The 23,092-nt window shown below is 41.5% G+C and overlaps 2 protein-coding genes across 4 annotated transcripts; both read right to left on the reverse strand.

The window, feature by feature from the left end:
* Positions 1–6,647: 6,647 nt before the first annotated feature.
* On the reverse strand, positions 6,648–17,055 carry rbm6 (RNA binding motif protein 6). Of its 3 annotated transcripts, none has more exons than XM_085924580.1 (23): positions 16,926–17,055; positions 16,205–16,264; positions 14,290–15,751; positions 14,071–14,160; positions 13,870–13,936; positions 13,114–13,187; positions 10,633–10,707; positions 10,228–10,519; positions 9,988–10,145; positions 9,810–9,913; positions 9,656–9,725; positions 9,532–9,583; positions 9,375–9,433; positions 9,196–9,292; positions 9,017–9,114; positions 8,559–8,861; positions 8,332–8,481; positions 8,192–8,257; positions 7,834–8,061; positions 7,687–7,761; positions 7,444–7,538; positions 7,316–7,370; positions 6,648–7,224 (listed from the first exon to the last, which is right to left on the reverse strand). In XM_085924580.1, the coding sequence occupies exons 2-23, from the start codon at positions 16,249–16,251 to the stop codon at positions 7,129–7,131; spliced, it is 3,813 nt and encodes a 1,270-aa protein (XP_085780706.1). In that variant the 5' UTR covers positions 16,252–16,264; positions 16,926–17,055; the 3' UTR covers positions 6,648–7,128. The 3 variants fall into 3 exon arrangements, with proteins under 3 accessions (XP_085780706.1, XP_085780705.1, XP_085780704.1); XM_085924579.1 differs by having other exon boundaries at positions 6,650–7,224; positions 7,444–7,583; positions 9,532–9,580; XM_085924578.1 differs by having other exon boundaries at positions 6,651–7,224; positions 7,444–7,583.
* Positions 17,056–19,249: 2,194 nt separating this feature from the next.
* Positions 19,250–21,782, reverse strand: camkva (CaM kinase-like vesicle-associated a). The gene is made up of 10 exons (XM_085924416.1): positions 21,664–21,782; positions 21,467–21,598; positions 21,041–21,115; positions 20,835–20,973; positions 20,642–20,762; positions 20,494–20,569; positions 20,122–20,258; positions 19,978–20,056; positions 19,813–19,900; positions 19,250–19,522 (listed from the first exon to the last, which is right to left on the reverse strand). Exons 1-10 carry the CDS (start codon positions 21,756–21,758, stop codon positions 19,250–19,252), a joined length of 1,215 nt encoding a protein of 404 aa, XP_085780542.1. The 5' UTR covers positions 21,759–21,782.
* Between the last annotated feature and the right edge of the window lie 1,310 nt (positions 21,783–23,092).

Here is a 23,092-nt window from a genome sequence, read left to right on the forward strand (position 1 = left end):
TCACTTGCGAGTGCAGCACTTCATGTTACTGAATGCCAATCAGTCACCAGAAGACCGAAAATATTTTGCAATTTGCTCCAGCCCAACCCTTAACTAAGTATGATCTAAATTGAATGTGTGGAAAACTGCTAAGCAAGCGCTTGACAGATTCCAACCTGTGAATACTCTCTGACTGCGGCTTGCTGAAAAGGGATTCATGTAAACTGCAAGCATTAATTATTCAACTTAACTGAGTACCATGTGAGTTTGTTGCTGAGTGAGGTCCCCAGTTTACCTCAAATCCATCACAACACACAGGTCGAGATCAATACCACATATTTCACAAGCAGCCAAATGCACTTGTTTAAGATGGGAGGGAAATAAAAGGATGTTAACTTTTGTTTTTCAAGAGCTTGTTTGTGTCACAATTTGCATGCATCTCGTTTTGTCCATCTGCGATGCTTTAAGCCGTTTGGAGTGTCACTTCAGATGCGGATTGCGTGTGTGTATGGAAGAGGAATGTGGTGTTTCCAGCTCTGAAGGGAAAACTGGAAAAGGAGCACATATTTCTCAGGAGACACCACAAAGGGGGCCCTACTTCTTTTTCTCTACTCATGATGTCGTTTATGATGTCCACACGCAAGGCCTCTTATTCTCCCGGAGTCCGTCCGCCTTGCATTATTTATGAGCCTCGTTCACGATGTTGATACCTCATCATGGCGGCGCAGTAATGAGCGGGACAATGAATTTAAGAGCTGTCAACGGCCACTTAAGTGAACCGGTCGCCCCCTCCCACACCAGATCCTTCTCGGTGTGTGTTTTGGATATGTTTTTAGTTTCGGGGCCCAGTTCACAATGGAGTTTCCATTTCAAATCCCCACAGTTGAATTTCCACATTTATCTTGTGTCATTTTCGTATGGCACAGTGGTGCTTGGCCGCATTATGCAATGGGTTATTTTGCCATGTGTAAATTGTAAAGAGCAGCAAATTACACTTGTTAAATTTTTTCCCTGGAATTATTATTTTTTTTTTCGCTCAGTGGTATTTGGTTTTACTAAACCGCTCACGTTTGTGTTTGTGCATGCGTGTTGGCTTTGAGCATGTGCAAGAACACGCCTGTGTATATATTGTACAGCCGACAAATGAACATGTTGACGAAAGAAAAGACAGGAATGTAATGAAAGGTGTGTTGGTGGTCTTACAGTTTACAACCCAATGCATGACACTTCATTTAATTTGGCTGACCACAAAATTTATGTAACAACAACAATTTGTCAGATGAAATGACTTTATGGGCTGAAATCGAAACAATTCCATTGAGATATGGGCCTTTATGCATCCACACAACTAACAATGCAGAGCGACTTGGAGACAGCTGTGCGCTCGCCATGCATCGGGCCTCCGTCTTCCAGATGTGCACACTGTTGGTTTCCTGTTCCGTTTCCACGCATGCGGCAAAATAGGTGCTTGGATGAAATCATAACAGGAAAGAGCAGCCGTATACAAGCAGAAGGAAAACTTTCCGCCGCGTTTCAAACAGACACCTCGTTTTCTCAAATGATGTTTGGGGGGGGGCCCGAGGTAAACCCAACCGTGGGGTCCTCCACCCTTACCAACTGCAAACACTTTGAATACTATTAGTTATAAACCAAAAAATGCGAATTGACGAATAAAGCGAAGTTTGGATTTCTCAGCAACATTGGGTCTCAGTTAACAAACAGGAAGATGGTCTCAGAAGGGGTCGCGGCCATCCCAGGTCCAGCCAAGCCCAGCCTGGTTTCATTAAAAGGCTTAACCTTCAAAAACATAGCCCTACGTCAAGCTTTGCCCTCAGGTCTGTTATGACTGAAAGGAAGCTGGAGAAAGGCTGGCGTATACTGTTGAGGACCAGCAAAATCGGTTAAGAGTGTCGCTTGAACTGATTAAATGTTTACATTTGATGGAGTAAGCTAGTTAATTGCTTGCGTCAACCTTTCTTACGTACTGCAAGCAGACATATTGGGCATTTTCTTCACAATTTTAAACACTTGCCAGATGTAAAAGCTTTTGACATTCTTTGGATAAAATACACAAAGGATAAAGAATTACACTACACGTTACACATAGGTTTCATTACCATGACAATGATGGAGTTATCTATACAGAATATAGTTCCAGAATAATTCCCCATGTTTCCAGACATTTAAATTGCATTCATGTGGTTGAAGTAAAAATGTAAACGAACAAGGTGAGTGTCTCATCCAGGTGTCACACCTTTGGCGGCCCTCATTTCCTCCCGGCCGTGCCCCTGCGATCAATGCGAGGCTTTTTCACGCCTCCTCTTCCACGTCTGCTGGCTTGATGAGGGCCAGATGTGGTCCATGTGAGGGCCCCGTGCCATCTGATGCTATGACGCCAGAGAAGCCGCGCACTCCAGGGGGGGTTGGCATCCATCAACGAGGACGTGTAAAGTACACTCTGAGAACGTTTGGCCTATTAACCCTTTGTCGGACATGGATGCGACAATATTTGGTGACTGTGAAGGAGGTTCCAAATGGCCCCTCCACACCTCATTGTGTACTTTGAGTTTCAATGTTATAAACGTAGCATGATAAACACACGCTTACAAAAATTGGCGAGTTTTCGAGCATGTTGATTCATTTGACAGATAAATACCAAAATGATTGCAATAAACGACTGGTCGTAACGTTTTGCTCATGTCAAAGTGCCACCATGTACATACAGTAAGTGTGCAGGCAAAGCTGATTGCTGGCAAAGACTAAGTACAGCCGCATAGTGACAGCTGCATGATGTCATGCTTCTTGCGGAGATTGCACAGATGTGATTAAAAGCATGCCGGAGATTAAGCATGTAGTCCTTGACAGAAATTCCAAATGTTAAGTGGAGCAGCGGTCTTCAACCACCGCGACATTTGGCCCCGGGCCACCCAGAGAGAATGATATGACAAGTTGAATATTAAAATTCAAGAGCATCCACTTGTGCCTCTCTATGTGATGCAGTAGTAAAAAAGTACGACCAAAATTTAAAAGTAAAAAGTCTCAGATTAAAAACCCTGATAGCATTTTTTGGCCTATAAACTGAAAATACACAGGAAGGCCAAAGCCAATATTCGAAACAGTAAGGTACGTAAACTAGCCGTTGCCCTGCCCTTAATTTCAAATTCTGAAATCAAATCCCCACCAATGGTGTAAGACTGTCAAACGCCAAGGCTTTTATTGTGCTAACACCACCACAAGGATCCAAGCGAAGACTAATGAATGGGCTGTCACTGAGTCGATGTCGCAGCGCTGCCGCAGACGACGTATAAATTGCTGTGTAATTTCAGACCCTGACAAATGATATTCAAATAAAGGGTAAAGGACCGTGAGGCGTAGCACGCCATCGAGGAACCCATTTGACATACGTCAATGATGTATAATGGTAGAGGACAAAGTACATCAGACCTCCCTCTTGGGTTTCATCAGAAGACAAAGGAAGATATGAGAAAAGCTGCAAATGTGGCATGAATACCAGACATAAATAAAGCCACATGGCAGGGTATTTTTTTCAGGGGTGGGGGGCTTCCGTTTGTTCCTGTAACGCAATCTCTACACTCCCTCAGCTACCTTTGTTTCATTGTAATGTTCTATAGAGATACGAAGGCACGTTCAGACCACTGTGAAAATGAAACTAAGACCAGTACAAGAATAAAGTCAGATTTTGCAAAAAATAAAGTAGTAGTAGTAGTAGTAGTAGTAGTAGTAGTAGTAGTAGTAGTAGTAGTATAGTCATCATTTTCAATTCCCACAAGAAGACTGTAGTATTAGGAGAATTAAGAATTAATTTTTAATTTTAAAGTAGCAAATAATGCAATATTTCAGACAATTGTCATCAAGAAAGGAATGTAAAAATTATGAAAATGAAGTTTGTAATATGAAAAAATGTCAGAAATTACAGAAAAATGTGTTTAATTGTGTATGTCACCAGCAGGTAACTATATTGTGAGCTGCCTATTTCTGAAAATATGTATCTGTCTGTGACTTGGTTGCTATGGCAACTTGGTCCCACAATAGAACAGACGGGATGAGCAAGTGAATCGTATATAGGAGAGGACGAACCAGGTTAAAAAAATTAATTAGCGGGTAAAAATGGGCTGTAATTGTCTTGTTCATAATATTATAACAATAAAGTTGTGATATTATGAGAACAAAGTCATACATTTATGAGATTTTCATCTTAAATCATCTTAATTTTACATGAATTGAAAAAGTAGTAATAGGGACAATGTTTTTTATAATGATGAGGATTTGCCTTTCTTTCTGAACCACTGCATCTACTTATTAAATAAATACATGCAATGTATGTATTTTCTATCCATATTGGGCCATACAGTGACTGTGAGAGTGCAGGACACAATCATCCAACTTTTTTTGATGCTGCTGCTGCATTGTGCCTCCAGGACACAATGAATAACAATGAATAATTTCCAGACTATGTTTTTCATTTTCACCGCAGGAATTGGCTCCAAAGCGAGTGATTGTGTTACGGTACTTGCAAAGAAAAAAAATAACCTGAAGCTACTTTTAACTGTTGGCTTCGGTTGTTAGGTGAATACAAAGCCTTTGTCTTGCTCACTCCAACTTGATGCTCTTGGGACCCAACCTTTCCAACCAATTATACAGAACAGCACCCGAACTGTGACTTGAGAAACAATTGCATCATACAATAATAATTCAAGTAAGGACAATTTTGTTCTTACCCTGGAAATCCCTGGAAAAAAAGGCCTTGGTCCTTAGAAGCCAAGAACAACTCAGATGTGCAATATGGCCATCATTGGCACCTGATAGGAAGTTTGGTCAATTGTGCTATGGCTGTTTTTGCTCTGCCCCCTGCAGGTCTGCAAGGCGTCTAGAGGATATTTTGTCTGACAGTGACGATCCTTTGGACAGGGCAAGAAATTGTTATGTTCCTGAATGAAACTGAATTCAGGTGCTGAATTTTGAGTTTTCTGTTTTCTGGCCAACTGATACCCCAAACCAAAATGGCTAACTTCTTGTTCAATTTCAGGTATCTTGTGGATCTCAGCGACCCATATAAGCAATTCAATAAAACATGCAGCAGGCCACCTACCAAATTTCATTTACATTTTGGAAGGTAATTTATGTGGTCCAAGAAAATCCATCCACACGTCCAATTTCGAATGAAAAAAATATTAAGACATTTCAGGAGGGACTTCACACTGCCTTCAATAATAAACAGTGGAATGATGTATTCATCATGTTAAAGCCATTACACACGTTCCCACGGGTCGTCATAACCGGGGCAACGATATGTTGACAACTTTACCGCCAACTGTATGGAAATCTCATCAAAATATTCCCAGCTATGTACGCATTTACCTGGATTGACAATATATGATGGTTTCCGCCTCACTGCTCACTCCGCCTAATATTGCATTAAATATTTAACACGAGCCATTAATAATACACAAGGGTAAATTTGAGAGTACTCCAACTTCATGAAAAATGAGATTAGTTTGACGTCATGTCATAATAATTGTATCATAGCTTTCAACACAAAGTTTTTCTCATAACTTTATGAGATGGGCAATCTTTAATTTTGTTTGAATATGTTGAAAGAATATCGTGACTTGACCTTCATATGTCCTTGGCACGCGTTCAAGACAATGGACCGTTGTCAATTTGATGGGAGCTTTCCGACACTTGTCGCTCTGAAAGGATCACAGGCCTCCATTATTTGTAGGTCGCCGTGTCCTGTGGCGACAGTCAAACAAACAAAGATTGAGACATGTGCTGTGTCTTTTTGTATTTACATATAAATGAACTATTTATCGCTGACATCCACACGGGTTGAGCTCGACTTTGCTTTCCCTGCTCTAGACTTCAAATTGAATCAGTTGGGGGATGGCGAGAATCATTCTCCTTTTCCTTATATACTAGATTATATACTACTGTAAGAGCAATTTAATTATTTGCTAATTAATTAATTGCAGAACTTCTATGGACTTTTCTAAAAAAAGTAATCTAAATTGATTTTTCATTCATTCCTATTCATTTTTTCCCTTCCTGCTGTGCATGAGCAAGGCCCCCATGAGTCTGTGTGGAATAAACATGAAAATGTCCACATAAAAAGTTGTCCCATAGCGCTGACAAACCTTTGACATTCAAGGGGAGCTTAATGTGCTGAGACACTGTTGAAAAGGTGTTGCCTACACCCTGGCTCAGTTTTATCGGCAACTGCACCCCCCCACACATTTTTGTTCCAATTGTCTAGAACACATACACATCAGCAAAGGTCAGAGTCCAGTCTTGTCATTTTCTCCTGCGTGAGCCGCTTCATTGATTCATTTGAACTGGTTTTAAAAAAAAATGATAGGCTGTATACTCATCTAATGCTACTAATGTATACGAAAAAGCATGATTGCACACTAATATAGGATTGGCCTTGTAGGATATTAAAAACATAAATATCCCCAGATAGAAACTAGAGGGTGAGAAAATAGGCTGAGACTGAAAGATTGGATCATGCTGCCACCTTGTGATGGAGAATCAAGTCTCGCGGTACAATAACTGCCATGTGTCCCTAAAGATTGTTCTCATTTAAATCCAACAGTGTCTGTGTTGGATGATGCAAAGCAGGCCCAGAATGATTGTCTTGACATAACATAACAGAAGCACCAGAACAAAAGACTATTTTCATATTTGTGGTCTGACCCAAACCCTATCCCGTGCAAGTCCACATGCTTAGTGACATGATTTTCACTGAAATGATTTTATATTGGCATTTTGTAGAAATATTGACAAAATTACGATTACAACTGTGTTCGTAATAGCACGCAACTAACAATCATGTGAAAACAGTTAAAAAAAAAAAAAAGAGAACAAAAGTTGAGTCGTTTGTGTCTTTTTTATGTAGAAAACAGTGCATATATAATACTACATCCACAGATGAAAAATGAGCAAAGGAAATTAAAAAAAAAAAAAAAAAAAAGTTGAAGCTTTAAAACAAACTTTAACCGTGAGTCTGTGGGTGATTTCATATTTACAAGTTCAAGAAACATCACCGGCACAACATCCATCACTGTCTTTGTGATGTTTTGGTTCACAATGTGTGACGGACAAGGGCGAAGGATCGGCTTTCAAATAAGGTCACTCCAGTTCCTTGAAGCGCGCAAACATGGCCTTCCGCACTGCCTGTTTGTAGGTAGCGTGGTCCCAAGCGACGTGCTCTTTCTTCTGGCGTCTCTGTGGAAATGGATTCCAAATGGGTGGAAATAAAAAAAGAATCAGTGCGGAACATTAAAGTAACGGCAGAGAAATGAGGCAGCACACTTACGGGAGGTGGAGGTTCTGAGCCCAAACCAGGTCTTTCACTGACTTTGTTCATCTCTCTAAGGGGAAAAAAACAAAAGTGATTAGGGAGTAGAGAATGAAACAGCCGAGTGGAGTGGTGTTGAGTTGTACCTAGATCCTCCAGCCCAGCTGTTATGATGCTGCTGCGGCTGTTGATGTTTTCTTCTCTTTTGTTCTGGTGACCTGACAACTTCCCTGGTGGTCAGCTGTGTAGGGAATGTTTGGGAGACATTCACAGCCTTAACTGGTTTCTAGCCAATCAAAGAGTACATGTTGAAAAACAACCATTCACAGTCACACGTATCCACTGAGGGAACGTCCAAACTTCAAGAGACCATGCTACGTTTTACTCACTTCTTTTTCCTGGTTCTCAAGTGCCTCCAGCTCTTTCTTAGACCTCTTGATCTTCAAGTGGATCTCCATGTTTTGCTGAAAGTACACACAACCGTTAAAAAGAGATGACAGTGTAAGCATTAGCAGCGCTAGCAGGCAATACTGTACTTTATGCAGATCGGACAGCTGCTGGTGGCGGACGAGCGCGTCCTTGTTGGGGAACTGTCTCCTGCACAGTAAGCAGGCCATCTTCTTCCAGTCCGTCAGCTTGTCCTCTCGTACGTTGGGCGGAGCTTTGCTGATCTGACGTGCCACCTCCTCCTTGTCTTCCTCCACCTCCTCGTCGCTTCCAGCGGCGTAGTCTGACGCCAGCATCCCCAGAGAGCCCATCAGTCGCTGACAACACAAAACCACGTGCTGAGTTGCGGGGAGAACATTCGGAAAATAACGTTTACCCTCGCTACATTGCAGTTCATCATGGAATGCATCTCTCCTGGTGAGCCGGGGTTCAGTCTAACATCCTTACCTTTGACTTTTCTTCTTTTTTAACTGGAGCAAGAGGCTTCTTGAAGAGCTCCTCACTGCCTGAATTCTGTGGGCGCACAACTACGTGAATGACTTGCAAATAACGCGACTTAAAGCTCGGCGGGAACGCGTTCTCCTCACCTTCCTCTCAAACACTGCAAAGCCTGCATCAGCCGTCTTGGATTGCTTCCTGTCATCGTCCATGCCGCTTCTCAGCAAAGGTGACGGGGAGCGCACGCACTCCTTTTGCCGGTTCTGGATCTTGGCCCAGCGCTCCATATCCTTCATGATCTGAACAATGAACATTCCTTCAGTCACTCATTCTCCTATACATAGACATATTTTGGGGTGGGGGGGGGGGCAACAACCTTGACAGCAGCGAGGCTTCTTGGTCTGTCGTCCCTTCTTGGCGAGTCGTCGTCATCTTTCTTCTCAGGAGACAGACTTTCCTGGTTGTCAGCAGAAACAGGCGGTTTGGTGGAGGCCACTGGGGGTGCTGAGGGTTTCTTCATGTCCAGAGGAGCGTCAGCTGCCGGGTTGGAGAGAATGGCTTGGTCTTCGGCCGTCATGACCACAGGTTGGTGCCCCTGGTTGCCTCCGGGCACAGGAACGTATGCCTTCGTTGTCGTGTCCCAGTACAAATACTCTTGGTTCTGTGCGTTGTAGAAGTACTGTGAACAAAGACGTTAGGGTATGAAATTTGATTGATACCTGGATTTATAGCAGTACAGATCCCTGGAGGTCTCCAAAAATACAACACCTATAATACTTCAGTAGTAACTAATGTATGATGACGCATTTGTATCACGGTGTCTTGCAAACTCACTCTTGAGGCGGGATCATAGTACAGGGTTGTCTCAGGGTCATAGTAGAAGCCCGATGTGGCGTCGTACAAGTAACTGGACGTATCTTGCGTCTCTCCATCTGAGAGGATCATGAAGAAAAGACTTTGTAACTGATGAACATGCGTGCAAACATCCACTGGTATAAAGCTGATGTTCTTACCAAACGTCTCATTGGCAGTGGCGGCACTATCATCAGGCACATGTGCTCCGGTCGACTGGTAGGACGGATCCACAGCTTGACTGGCATAGTCAACTTCCTATGAGATGAGGTGTTACAAGAGGTCTCGTGGTACTTTTTTTTGTTTAAGAAATTTTGAACAAAGCATCTAATCCACTCACCTGGCGAATGTTGGCATCTACTGACAGAGGCGGATTACTGCTACCAGTCGGCAAACCGGCTAGGGACAAAATGGCGCTATTTTAAGTGCATTTATGCTCAAGGCTAGTGAGAATCACCTTTACACAAGACAAATGTGTGGGGAACCATTTGTCTCACCTTGCATTCCAGGAGGGGGCTGCACGAAAGGTTGCGGGTAGAACTGCTGCTGCTGAAACGCCAGAGGAAACATCAACTGACAGGTCCGATTATTTCCGTCAGCATAAATAGGAGCGCAACTGACCTCCACTGTACTGCCTGCGGGCTGATAGCCTGGAGTAAAGCTGTTTGGTTTGTCAAGCTCTCTTCGGAAACTACGACGGACAAGATATGAAGTGAAAGCCCATTTGCCATAAGGAATAGTGTGACGAATAACAAAATCTGACCCGACGACTTACTTCTGGTGCTTTAGGGGTTTGGCAACTTCTGCATACACTCTGACTCCATCAATATAAAGGGGATTGGGTTTGTTGAGGAGTAGGTCCACCAAGCGCGTCACTTCCTACAAAACAAAATACTCGCTACAAAAATTGTAGAGCAAACATGGCAACATAAGCAATGCACGTCGCTAGGCACCTCGTGGGAGTCCATGTCAACAAAGCAGAAGCACTTTGCTCCAGGGGTCTTGGCCTTGATCAGACGAACATTTCTCTCATCCAGATAAGCAAACGGATCCAAAGCTTTGAGAATGGCATCTACTGTTGTGGTGGGCTTGATATTTTTTATGATCATGGCTGTTCAGGGAAGCAAGGAGAATGCAGTGATTATACGAGTAACGGTGAATAACAGATGATTCCGACGCTTTACGGCACATACTTTTACTGTCCTTAAAGATTGCTTTGGACTGAAGGGAATTGTGTTGAAGGGTGTTTTGGTTGCCCCAAGACTCTGCTTGCGTCTCACTTTCCTGCTGCTGAAACTGCTGGTCCACCTGCTGCTGCCAGGCCTCTGGGGTCAGGTCAGAGTTGCGCTGCCACTGGGTGGAAGGCAGGGGCTTCGCGGGGCCTTTAGACGACGACCCATTTTGGCCGGACTCAAATTCTTCTGATGGCTGATCGGATCTGGACAACTGTGACTCCAGGGGTGGAGTCAAGGTGCGATGGGATTCCTTGTTTAAAAAAAAAAAAAATAAAACAAAAAAAAAAAATAAAAAAGAAGGATTATTTATGAGAACGACATTTAGGCCTGGCCATTTTAAATGACACAATTGACCGGACTTACATTAACACTTCTTTGACTGTCATCTGGATGAGAGTAGCTAAGGGAAACTGTTCTAGTGCCAACCTTGAGGGAACCCTGCAACAAGAGCACACACACGCAATCAAAACGAGCCCTCAAAAGGATGCCTAAAGTAAGACCAGTGACACCCAAAATGCACTGTGGCGGGGGCACTTGGGGTGCTATACTGGTCCAAGAACCGGTACCATCCTTGAAACAAAAATAAGCCCCACTGGCGTACACTACAGTTTTATGGTAGCTACAAGCGAAGGCTTCATGTATTGATTGTTGTTGTACTAAATGAATCCCATTAAACTGTTTGTAAAATGAGCCATCTCGGATATGCCAGACAATTGAATCAACCAACACAGCCTCAAGCTGTCCTTTTTATATTGCACATTTTGTCTGATCATCAGTCTTAAAGTACAAAAATCAGACTCACAGAGAACATAAATTGTCAAAAACAGAAACCTGTTTTGCCTATTCAGCAAGGCGAACCACTACCACTAATTCCTCCGACATGGAATACTAAAAATGTCATTCCCAAATCCTTGCTGAAGTCTCAGTCTCATACTTGCATATAAAAACAACTTAGTCTTTCTCAGGACTCTGCAGATTAGTCAAAAATCTTGTCAGTCTACAAAATGTATGCAAAGAAAGCCACACTACATGCGTGTGCTGAACACAGCAAAAGAAAATAAGTTGGGAAAAACAGCAGCACCAAACAATCCGAAAACTGAATCAATCCATTCACGTGGTTCCCCACTTGCTTTCAATAGGAGAGCAAGTCCCAGCCAGCGCATTCCATGTTTCACCAATTGACTTAAAAGAAGCTAAGCCAAACTCCACAGATTTACCATTTCCATCAAATCCTGTGTAAAATAATAAAATGGTTATACAAAAGAAAATTGGAAACTAAACACAAGCGAACAGAAGGAGTCACCAGCCGCTTCTGGGAATATTTCAAATATGACCGGCTTTTGTTTTGTGTGAATATATATTTAAAAAACAAATCATCTATATACACCATCAATTCCTGATGCTAATGGTTTGTATTGTAATCCCACCAAAGATGCTGAGAAAATTCAATCTGAAGCACAGTTGCAACACCACTTTAGGAGAATTGCCATGAGAGCCATGGACACAAGAAACCAAAGTGCTATTTTTAGGGCAACTTTCGAAGACGTTCATCACCAAGTCTTTAGGCCTCGTCATGAAAGCTCTATTCTGAAACACCCAAAACATCATGAACCCAGCTTGTGGTTCAGGCAATACTTCACCATTCCCAAGGCAAGACTACTTTCTACACAGCCCCTATTAAAATATAATCAATCCCCCACAGACAAGAACCTAACTGCAAGGACAAAAAAAAAAAAAGTACGCGTCTTTCTTGCTTAAATGATGGACAAGGGTCAACAGAGTGAGCACATCAGCAAAGTCACTACGGACTGACATCAATTAATCGATGTCATCAATATGTTTTTTGTTCAACTGTCAACGCGCTGTCAGCCTTCACCTCTAAACAAGCTCACTCACTCACTTCCCCCGTCGCCCTCGTTTGCAACGGTGGGGCGACTGCAAAGGGGAAGAGCTTGCCATGTTTTGTCGATAACAAATTTGACATTATCAACCACCGGTTGTCTCTACAGTATATTGTCTGTCTTTGGTTACTTTGCTCACCGCTAGCATTAGCACTTGTGCTCTTGTTATGTCTAAGGATACCCATGTGTTTTTAAAGTGACCGGTTTAATTTTTTTTGTAATATAGCTCCACACACTTGAGAAACTGCCACCGGTTTGCAGTGCCCAACGACTACCTGCTCATTTCGAATACGCGTTTGGGTTGCTCTTGCAAAAGCACATGAATGGCGATTAATTGACTGCAAGTTACAATTTCCGTTGCGCAATGACAAAACATACATATCAAATGATCTGAGACGCTGAGTTTACTTCATTCTGAATGAACTAGAGTTTTGTGGCAATAGACTTTTGTTAGCAGTTCCCTCAATGACATGAGGAGCTCAATGCTACATCGAGCGCTAGTAGTAATAACTCGTGCTTTGTGAAAATAGGGTTGCCATTCTTCACAGTCATCATTAAAAATAACTAAGACCATTCTTGGCACGTCCCACTGGGATGAGGCCCCAGGGAAAACCCAAGACACGCTGGAGGGACTTAGGATTCGCCCTGAAGAGCCAGACAAAGTGGCATTCGAGAGGGAAATCGGCCCTTCCCTGCTAAAGGCTTCTCGTCGGGTAAGCAGAAGAATACGGTTGGATGGATTTAAAATTCTCTAGGGATTTAAAACTTTGTCTGGCATTTGTTGAAGAAAAACAGTAACAGATTCCTCAATCTCTGACGACCTAGGAAAGTAAAGCCCACCCCCTGCCCAATTCTCTTTGTCCACAATCTACGAATTGCCCTCTCGACCCCTCGTAATCCTGTCGGGAGAGGCGGCCTTGGTCGAGTGACGAGGATAGGCCACCTTGTTGGACTCCATGAAGCGGACTGCATCCTCGAGGTTTAAAAACTCCACATAGGCCGTATCAGAGCTGTAACCTGGGGACAGCATTTGAAATACAAATGGGTTTTTGTTAGTCAGTTCCAGTAACCACAGTCAGCACGCTATAACATAAGAAGATAGCAGTGCGTTAACACATCGAAATGAATGAACATTTCTCTGCGAGGGAGCTTTAGTTAGCCACCAAAATACTGTACCTTCATGTTTATGACTTTTACGCTAGTCCGTCTTCTGATAACTGACAATCTTTTTGGATTAAAGCCTTCAAACGTTTAAAAGGGATATTTCAATAGCAGTCACCACTTGTGTGGTGTTTGGGTTCATTTCCTTTTGTTCAGTCAAAACAAAGAAAATATCCCTAAACAGTTCCGAGTATGCGCACAAAAACATTTACTCTAATCTAAGGTCTGACAAAACTACATAAACGTCTTTGAAGGACACACAAACACACACATGAATCACTTCGACTGAATGTTCACAGTGAGTTCTCCAATTGCTGCCCAACATCCCCAGAGATGGCAAAATTGGCTTAACAGACCACCGCCCTCCCCGCCCCACTTCGTAACGGATCGAGGATCACACAGGCCAAAGACAACAAAAGCAACCATGAAGATCAAATAAGGAAGCGTGCAGCCGTGCGAGCGTCGAAAGAGTGTACAAATCGAGGGACACGTAAGCGATCGATTGCCCCAAAAACACTTCCACGAGTTCAGTCTTTACCTGGGATGTTTTTAATCTTCATCCCTGGTTGTGGCACCCCACCTGGCACTGTAATGACACCAAGAATCTGGAAACAGAAAAATAAGGCAAAATGCTCTAAGCAACTCGACACACAAAGCTTCCAGTATGGTAAAAAACAACAACAACAACAACAACAACAAGCAATATTAAGATTAAAAACAGATGAGTGTGTTTGATTACCTGCTCCATCGTCGCAGTCTTTGGAATGCCAGTTATGGATACTGTTGTGGAAACTTTGCCTTCCACTGACGAGCTTCTGTAATCTTGATCCTTTTATAGAGGTGTTCAATAAAATCCGTTATGATCAAAATACAAAAACTGATCTAGAACTCTGACAGCTATATTGAACTGTTAGTTGATGAGTCGTCTATTCATTTTAATGACTGAAAACAGACTTGCCTTAGAACCTGATGCAGTGAATTGCGGATGCTCATCCGGTTTGGATTCCTCAATCAGAGGTGTACCCTGCAGATCCTCCTGCTTGTACTCAAACATCTTTGCAGGAGCTGTCCGGTAATCAATGTCTCTGTAGTCTTGGTCCCTGCTTTGAAAATGCTCCATTTCTGCCATCTTACCCAGAGTCTGTCCTTTATTGTGTGTGATACCTTCAAGTCCTGTAAAACTATTATTTGGCTCCACAGTCTCACGAGTTGACTGGTTCTTATGGAAATTTCCACCAATCGTCGAGTTATCCTGACTCTGTTCCGTGGCTCTTTTTGCGAGCCAGCGATTACTCTCAATTCCTCTTCCTGGAGCGAGAGAGGGTGGAGTTCTTTCTTGTGAAGAGTTTCGACCAAACGGGGGGCGATCCATTTCTACAAAGTGATCGGCACGAGGGAAGCAAACATCTTTGCCTGGAAAATTAATAGGCGGCCTATCCTTGTCAACAAATGCTGGTGGACCTCCACTGGTGGCAGCCCTTCTAAAGCTTGCTGGGTGGGGGGGCTGAGAACCACCTTCCATACCTTCACCTGAGAGAGGAGGTTTATCCTTTTGTCGGCTCTTCCATTCCTCTGCAAGAGTCATCTCTTCACCGCTCCTATAGTCCATGAGGGGGCTACCACTCGATTCTGGACCCTTATTAATTCTGGGCTGGTCTTCGGGATGCTTGAAGTCGGATCTTGGTGGCCCGCTAACATTGGCAGGTGGGCCAGCGCTGGGCCTGTCTATTGGAGGGGCATCATTTCCAAATCTTAAAGGAGAGCGATCCCTGTCTCGAAATTCAGGCGGTGGACAAGGGCGATCTCTGAAATCCATATCCGACTCAAATCCACCTCTTGAATTCAAAGGTGGTCCTCCTCTTCTATCCATGTCTCCCATCCTCCGTTCATTGGGAGGCATGTCCATGTTAAAACGACTGTTATCGTCAATACCCATTGGAGGCCGCATTCCCCGAAAGTCACTATTGTTCTCTGTTCTGTCGACGGGAAAACCTCTTCTCCCATCTGTGTTGGGATTATTGAAGCGAGGCACATCACAAAACATGTCCCTGTCCCTCATGTCCATGCATCTGTTGTTTTGCCCCCATGTTGGAGGATCTCTGCCTCCCCTATCAAATCCTGAGATGCCCTGTGAATTCATCAGCTTGTCTCTGGGGTTATTGTCAAACTGCCCTCGGAAATTTAAATTTGGACCTGGGCCAGATCTGAAATGATCTCTGTCCAGACCTCTGCCACGCATACCACGCTGATCCATGTCATGTCCCCACATTGGTGGACCTTCCATTCTTCTCATGTCCATCGGTGGTGGTAGATCCAGAGGACCCATTGGGCCCATGGGTCTCATATTCATCCCATCTCTACCCCAAAAATTTGGCATCGGATGATCTCTTCTCCCAAACATTTCTTCACGGTGATTACCTCTGTAATGAGGTTGATCATAAATATTGATTAACAGCAAAAAAAAAGGTTGTATAAAATGTTTTCTGCTTAGAGCATCTTAAAAAACACATTCACAAGTTGATACTAATACACTGCTTAAAAACAGCCTTTAAAGTAACTCATAGTAAAGCTCCCTCTGTTTATTTATTTATTTTTTACCCCTACAGAATCGAGAATCAATAGGAACCGGAATTGGATTGAAGAACTGGACGCGGAACCTGAATCTTCCAAATTCCAACAATGCCCAACCCTAATACTTGGTGCATTTCATAACCACAAAATGTCAAAACGTAATATGCCAAGGACCTCCTATATATTTGTAATGTTTGCTTCTTAATCGATATGATACAGAGCAGTCAGGCAACATGCTCAAAATTACAAAAGCAAAACTGAGACACTGACTTTTTAAATTTAGCAAAGAGCAGTTTACTTACCTAAACGGAGGTCTTCCCCTTGGTCCTTGCCCTGGTCCATTCCACATTTTCTATGAAGGGCTTACAGATAATCTTTGATCATTGTATGTTCCAAATCCTCAATACAAGATCTAATAAAACATTTTCTAAAGACAAGTATTGCGCGTCCCAAACATTTGCATTTGCTCTAAATATATTAAAATGAACTAAAGCGTACTGTTAAGGAGTCACGTATGATATTTTTAACATGTTGCAGCACAGCTCCATAATGTTTAAATCGCATATGCTATTTATACACAAAAGTGCTTTAACATGTGGACACACTACAAGTCGATATTAGTACAAATATGAGCGCCACGCTCCAGTGAGGCTTAACTTCTGTTTATTTGGGGGTCTGCTCGTGTCAATCACTGCCTGCGTGCTTTGCTAGCAGTGGGCCAAAAAAGAAAGGCCCGCTAACGGTAGATTGGGCAATCAACGCGTGGATAAACGAACTGAAACGCCACCAAATCAGACGTGATCAGAAAGCAATATTTGCAATGCGTACAACTACAGTACTCCTATTTATTGTTTATTCACGTGACGTTTGTGTGAACGTATACGTAGCGAAGCGAGCAGCGTTAGCATTAGCTTGGCAGCTATTCCCGTTGAAACGCTCAGTCCCTTGCGCTACATTTGGAAATGCAAAGACTAATATATTTGATCGTAAGTCGATTAATTGTAATTATGATTATCCACTCACCTCAGCCGCTCTCACGGGTCGTCGTCAATGAACTCCGCAAAGGGTTTACGGCGATAAGGTACCAAGAGCTGCGGACAACCTGCAGGGAGTCACGTGACTGACACACGCAGCAGGAGACTTCCGGTAGTCGTATGAGTTCTTGAGTTACGTCATTGCGACGTATCTAGCGATCTATCTGTCCAAACAACAAATAATGAAAAGTTGGTATCCAAATATTGAAAATAATTTAACACGACAACCAGAGAAATATTGCTAATTTTATTCTTTCATAAGCGTTGTAACAAGTTGCTTACTCAGCTAAACGTCGCTAAGTACACACAGAAACATCAACATAATGCAGATACAGCATCAGGAATTAAAGCAGCACTTAACAAAGATCGACAAAACACAACTTCAGCAAAACGGCTAAAACAATACGACGCACAAATCTTAAACTGCATTGATACAAAGAAGAGGCACATTTGAAAGAAAAAAAATTACACAACACTAATAAAGTTATAATATTAGGAGAATTAAGTGCATTTTTGTTAGATTTGAAAGTCATATATATATATATTTTTTACAGATTAAAGTCGTTTTAGGAGAATAGAATTGTTCACGTTATTTGTAGAAATAATTTGTAATTTTAAGATAAAAAAAGTTGCAGTGCATATTCTTTAGATTGAAGTCAATATTACAGTTGTGCTTTCACAATGGGAAGCAAATGAAGGATATCAGCGGACCTTTAATAAAAATGGCTGTAAACTGATTTTAATGTGCCAGAATAATTGGTATTTCATTTTCGTGAAAATGGGACATTATTAAAAAAAATATCCAATTAAACATACTTTAATTATGACTTATTCTAAACACATACAACTGTCTCAGAGACGTACCCTTTCCCCTTGAAAATATTAATTTTCAAATGAAAAAGAAATGACTTTATTCTCATGAAACTACATACGTATTTATTGTAAAAAGAAAAAAAAGAAAAATATTTTTGTTTTGAAAATATACCAATATTAAAAAATGTTTGACTTATGTAAAGTTATGACCACAATCTCAGGAAAAATACTACTTTCTGCAAATTGTATGACTTTGAATCTAAAAAATATACAAAACCTTTCTTCCAATATATGTAATTTGTTCTTGTTGGATTAAGATGTTAATCTCATGGTTTTCTGGTTGGCCCCCTGTAACATTGGTAAAATGGAGGGAATTCAATATTTATGTATAAAGCGGTCTGAACGACTCTAAAAAAAGAAGAGTGCATCAGCTAAAAACATTTCAAAGAAATAATAAGTAGGTCATTTAAATGGAGCTGTTTCTTCTGAAACATTTCATTACTGCAAACAATATTAAGGCACTTTAACTGAAAGGGAAAAAAAAGCTTTCTTGCTGTCATTGTTATAAAATATTTCTCATTGCAGCTACGGTCAGACACGAGTGAATAGGGCATATATTAATTTGACATAATTGCAGTGGAAATTGTCTTGTCTGTCTTATTATTGTATTTTTTTTTCTACTTATTGTTTTTTGAGACACAATTGTCCTGCGTTCCAGCCATGAGACCCACAAGGCCACATAAACAAACACGTGTCTGGTTGTTATGCCAACACATAGCAAGGATAGATTTGACTTGCATAAACGGAATCAACTGATACAATTTAAGACTCTCCTGTTCCTGGGTCATATTGACCCGTAGCATCTGTAATTATCCAGAAATGTTAGAAAAGAGAAAACAAAAAACATGTTTATAACCAATTACTGACTCAACTTCCAATAAACAAAATGAACCGTTACAAGCTGCATTGTATAATGATTAAACTGAGCCAAGATGACTTTTGACACAGAAAAAACAAACATAAGACAAATTCTAACAATCTTACTATTAGGTTTCTTATGTATTCATTTAGATAAAGTCTTTTTAAATAAAACCTCTATGGTATGAATTATAATCTGAAGCCTACCACTAGACACACTATTTACAAATGCATACAGTCAGTCCGTTGATGACTAAAGATGAAATTGATTTCACTAAATTACACTTTGCATTTGTACAATTAGTCGGGCGGGGGGCACAAAAGTGGAGCTACTTTAAACTAAATGTTTTTTTGTTTTTTTTAAAGGGACCTGCACACAAAGTAAGAAGAGTGTCAAATACTACAGAACAATCAGTACAGAAGGCAAAATGAATGAAATACACAACAGGATAAATCAGCAGATTGTTGGACAACATAAACACCACAAGGTTATGCCAATCATATTGACTGTACTGCTCATGTGCTCATTAGTCATGACGAATCTTCGTCTTTGTGTACGTTAATCCCAGCTCCTTCTTTTCATTACAGAATATCACCGTTGCACCCTTCCTCTGGCTTCTCCTCCGCTCTGGCTGTACTCGGCTGAGGGTCCGCTGGCTTGGTGGGAGTCTGTGTGTCGGCCGCGTTTGCACTAAGAGCTGCCTTTAAACTGGCGGCAAGGCCCAGGCCACTGGCAGCCGCTACTGGAGCAGCAGCGGTACCTGCGGGTGCTCCGGGATCAACTCCGGAGGCTCCCGAATCCCCCTGTTCAGATGCCCGGAGTCTCTTCATGAGGGTGGTGACTCGGACAGCTTTCTGTGAGTGATCAAACACAAGGAAAATCAATGTTTCTTTGCCTTAGTTGTGTGCAAGTACTTTTTTTTTCATATTTTTCACATTTTTTTGTGCACGTTTAGCTCAACACAAATCATGTTTTTTAACGTCAAATGACATTTGATAAATTTTGATTTGTGTATTATTTCAAATTATTAAAAGAAAAAACAATATTTTCATCGGGTAAACATATTTCAGTTTTGAAATATTCTTTTATTCTCCTTTCAGAATATAAAACCTCCTGACAGCCCATAAAATCTAGGAATTTATACCTTCCACTTGGCTTTTGCAAAGTTCTTTTCTATTTGTGCACAAACACCATCTTTGATGTTCTTATCCGAAGCAGCATTCCCAGAAATCCTATGGGAAGACAGCACAGATTAAGCACGCTACACACAAAAAAAGTATTCATATCGTCAGAAAACAACATTTGGTACCATTCATGGGCAATAGCCTCCTGTGCAGTCAGCCGCTGGTCTTGGTCCACCTCCATCAAAGACGCCACTAAGGTTTTGGCTGAAAGAAACAACACCAATGAATTACTGACAGCTCTGCGACCCAAACAGACTGGAATCCCTTACCAGAATCAGAAATGTCATCCCAGTACGGCGAGTCAAATTCGTAGTCGCCCGACAAAATCTTGAGGAAAAGGTTCTTGTCTCGATTATCGGGATCGTCTTCGTCTGTGTCATCGTAAAAAGGAGGGTTCCCGGACAAGCTGTTGAGTCAGTCAAAATATTGTTTTCAACAGACGAGCATGTGATTGTTGGGCCACAAATTGATTTGAGAGTTGTTTTGACTTATTGCCCATGTGATTGTGATTCCACAAATAGCTTTGAGTTATTGTTTTGACTAGACAAGGGTTAATGTGATCGTTATGCCACACCTAGTAGCTTTGAGTTATTTTGAATGGAGTGTTTATTAATTGATTAACCCTGATCGGTGGTACTTACAGAATGTACATGATGACCCCTATCGCCCAGCAGTCCACAGGTCTTCCATATCTCTGCCTGCCCACAACCTCAGGAGCTAAAAGTAAGAAGCTCTCATAGTTTCTCATAGTTTTTGGGGATATTGTTCCACATGTTAAACTTAACCCACCTAGATACTCCGGAGTCCCGCATGGATCCTTAATGTGTCTGTTTTCCAATTTTGCAAGCTGGAAGTCACTGATAACAATTTTGGAATGTTTCAAGCGGTTGAAGTACACTAAGTTCTCCAGCTGTGTGAAGAGAACAATAATTTGTCATTTGATTTCATGTTCTCCTCACTGGATGTCAGCAGAGCGCCGTACCTTTAGATTTCTGTGGACGATATTCAGAGAGTGCAGGTAGGCTACTGCCTCCAGCACTTGCCTCATGACATTGCTGGTGTCCCTCTCTGAATAGTAGCCCTGATCTAAGATCCAGTCAAATACTTCCCTCCCTGTTGCTCTGCAGATTACAAACATCATGATGAGAAGACAAGGCTCCTTTTCACACTGTGAACAGCAAAACGTACAGTTCCAGGAAGATGAAGTACTCTTTCTTTGTTTCAAAAGCGTCAACCATCTGGAGGATATTATGATGCTTTATCCTGTGAAAAGTGGAAAGAAAAAAGGGATTGGCATAAAAATGCAACTTATTCCACAGCATAAAGTGGTAAACAGAATAACTTATAATATTTATAATACAGTATATTATTCACATTATATTTATTATCATTATTAGTATAGGAAAAATGTGCAGTATTGAGTATTTTTCCCACTTGGGGGCAGCATAAGCATTATGACAACTACTCTGTCAGGAGTGAATTTACTTTTTGTGAGGTAGACTCCAACTGTTACGTAGCAACACTGAGGTGAACAAAAAAGTATTGCACAAAATCTTGATGAGGACTGGCATGTCATCAAAGTGTCTTAATGAGACGTGAATGAGTTGTACTTACATCTTTAGGATCATAATTTCATTCTTGGCTGCTTTCCTCACATTCCTGCCATCCTTTTTGTTGAACTTTTTGCAGGTGTACATTTTCAGCGTATTCCTATCCTTCGCCCGGAATATCTCGCAAAACTCCTCTCTGCAAAAGAAAAAGAGGTTCACATTGTTTGGGGGGCAGTATTCTCGTAAATCAGGCTCACTTACGTTTTAACGACTTGTCCCAGGTCATATTTGTCGCTGACTTCAGCGGGATTGTTGTAATCCTTCTTCTCCCCGAGCGTCAGACAACCAAATGGCATGGCAGCTCCTGCCCTAGCCAGGGAATCTCTTGCTGAACAACAACAATAAAAAAATAACAAGAAAATGTAAAGCTGGAAGCAGCAATAAAAAAGCATTCGCATCGTTTTCATGGTGAATTCTCAAAAGAGTCTTTAAATTTTGTTGCCTTTCTCCACTAACATTAGATATCTTAAGCAAAATAAAATCATCAGCCATCTGACCAGGCTTTTTTTTTTTCTTTAAAAAATAGAATTTTTCAGATTTTATTTTTGCTTTATTATTATTTTTTTTAGAAAAAGCTATTAAGTTTGTTCTTGTTTAAATAGATTTTTTTTTTAGAAAAAAACTATTGCGTGTGTTTATGTGGTCAGCCAAGGATGCGCTCACTGGCCACATGTACAAGTTAACTAGTGTATTTGAACAACAAAGCACTCAGTTTTAAATAATGGATGCGTTCCCAATATTGTAGCCGTCGCGCATACGTCGTTAAAAAGTAATTGCTGCCCCATGTTTTTACTCTCCACTGAAAACAATGCGGTCCACCACGCCAATCTAAATATCGTATGCTTTTATGGTAAACAGCCGCTTTCTTGGCAAGCACAGTGATAGAAACAACAGCCGGCAGAGAAGAGTGGGAGTCAAAAGAGAAATCCGACTGAGCTTGCCGCTGTCTGGAGCCTCGGCCGAGACCCCAACAAAAAGCAAAAGATTGCTCGTGGCTGTAAAAGCTCCGTCATATATTATGTTTCCTGAGAAAAGAAACACAAGAAATGGACTCATAGGAGTGAAGATGCGAGAAGCGGCTTGCTTTCATACTGTTTATTGCCAGCAAGCAGGTTGAGAGTCATTGGAGTGTCGGCAGGGGGATCATTACTGAGACTGATATTTCTGCAGATATGCTTTATTCCTTATTTTTGGAGCAGATAAAAACCTTTATTAGCCTCAGTATGTTTGCATTCGTAATCAGAGTTGGGCCCGTACGACTGTGAACTGCAGTCATAATATAAAACAAATTGGTAAATCTATAAATAGAGTATCTATTTGCTTGCTGATTGAATTCCAGAGTGATAATGATAGTGACATTGTGGCGACACCGGAGTGGATTTAGTGAGTTGTAGAAAAATGTCATTCCCTTTCTCTTTTTAAATCCATGGAAGCCAGTATTCATATATTTTTTAACAAGTCACACTAGAATCGACATGATAGTGTTGACTTTTGTTGGCTCCATTTTGGCAGTTATCCATGGCCAATGCCTCAAAGGTTTTTCATGTTTATGCAGCAGCAATCTTTTAAAAGCACACCAGGCGCACATCATTGCTGAGAATAAAGTGCAGCTGAAGGGAGTAAGGGGCTG

The sequence above is a fragment of the Syngnathus leptorhynchus genome, chromosome 11 (genome assembly GCF_054491065.1).
Source record: "Syngnathus leptorhynchus isolate UIUO chromosome 11, UIUO_Slep, whole genome shotgun sequence".
NCBI lineage: Eukaryota > Metazoa > Chordata > Actinopteri > Syngnathiformes > Syngnathidae > Syngnathus > Syngnathus leptorhynchus.

What these genes read in the sequence shown, in the direction of transcription:
- rbm6 (XM_085924578.1), bottom strand. Translation starts at nt 16,251, where the DNA reads ATGTGGAATGGACCAGGGCAAGGACCAAGGGGAAGACCTCCGTTTAG. An exon ending in TCACTGCATCAGGTTCTAAG is followed by an intron (nt 14,161 to 14,289) that starts GCAAGTCTGTTT and finishes CCTCTATAAAAG; the next exon opens with GATCAAGATTACAGAAGCTC. An exon ending in AATCTTTAAGGACAGTAAAA is followed by an intron (nt 10,146 to 10,227) that starts GTATGTGCCGTA and finishes TTCCCTGAACAG; the next exon opens with CCATGATCATAAAAAATATC.
- camkva (XM_085924416.1), bottom strand. Translation starts at nt 21,758, where the DNA reads ATGCCATTTGGTTGTCTGACGCTCGGGGAGAAGAAGGATTACAACAAT. An exon ending in CTGGGACAAGTCGTTAAAAC is followed by an intron (nt 21,599 to 21,663) that starts GTAAGTGAGCCT and finishes TTTCTTTTGCAG; the next exon opens with AGAGGAGTTTTGCGAGATAT. An exon ending in TTGCAAAAGCCAAGTGGAAG is followed by an intron (nt 19,523 to 19,812) that starts GTATAAATTCCT and finishes GATCACTCACAG; the next exon opens with AAAGCTGTCCGAGTCACCAC.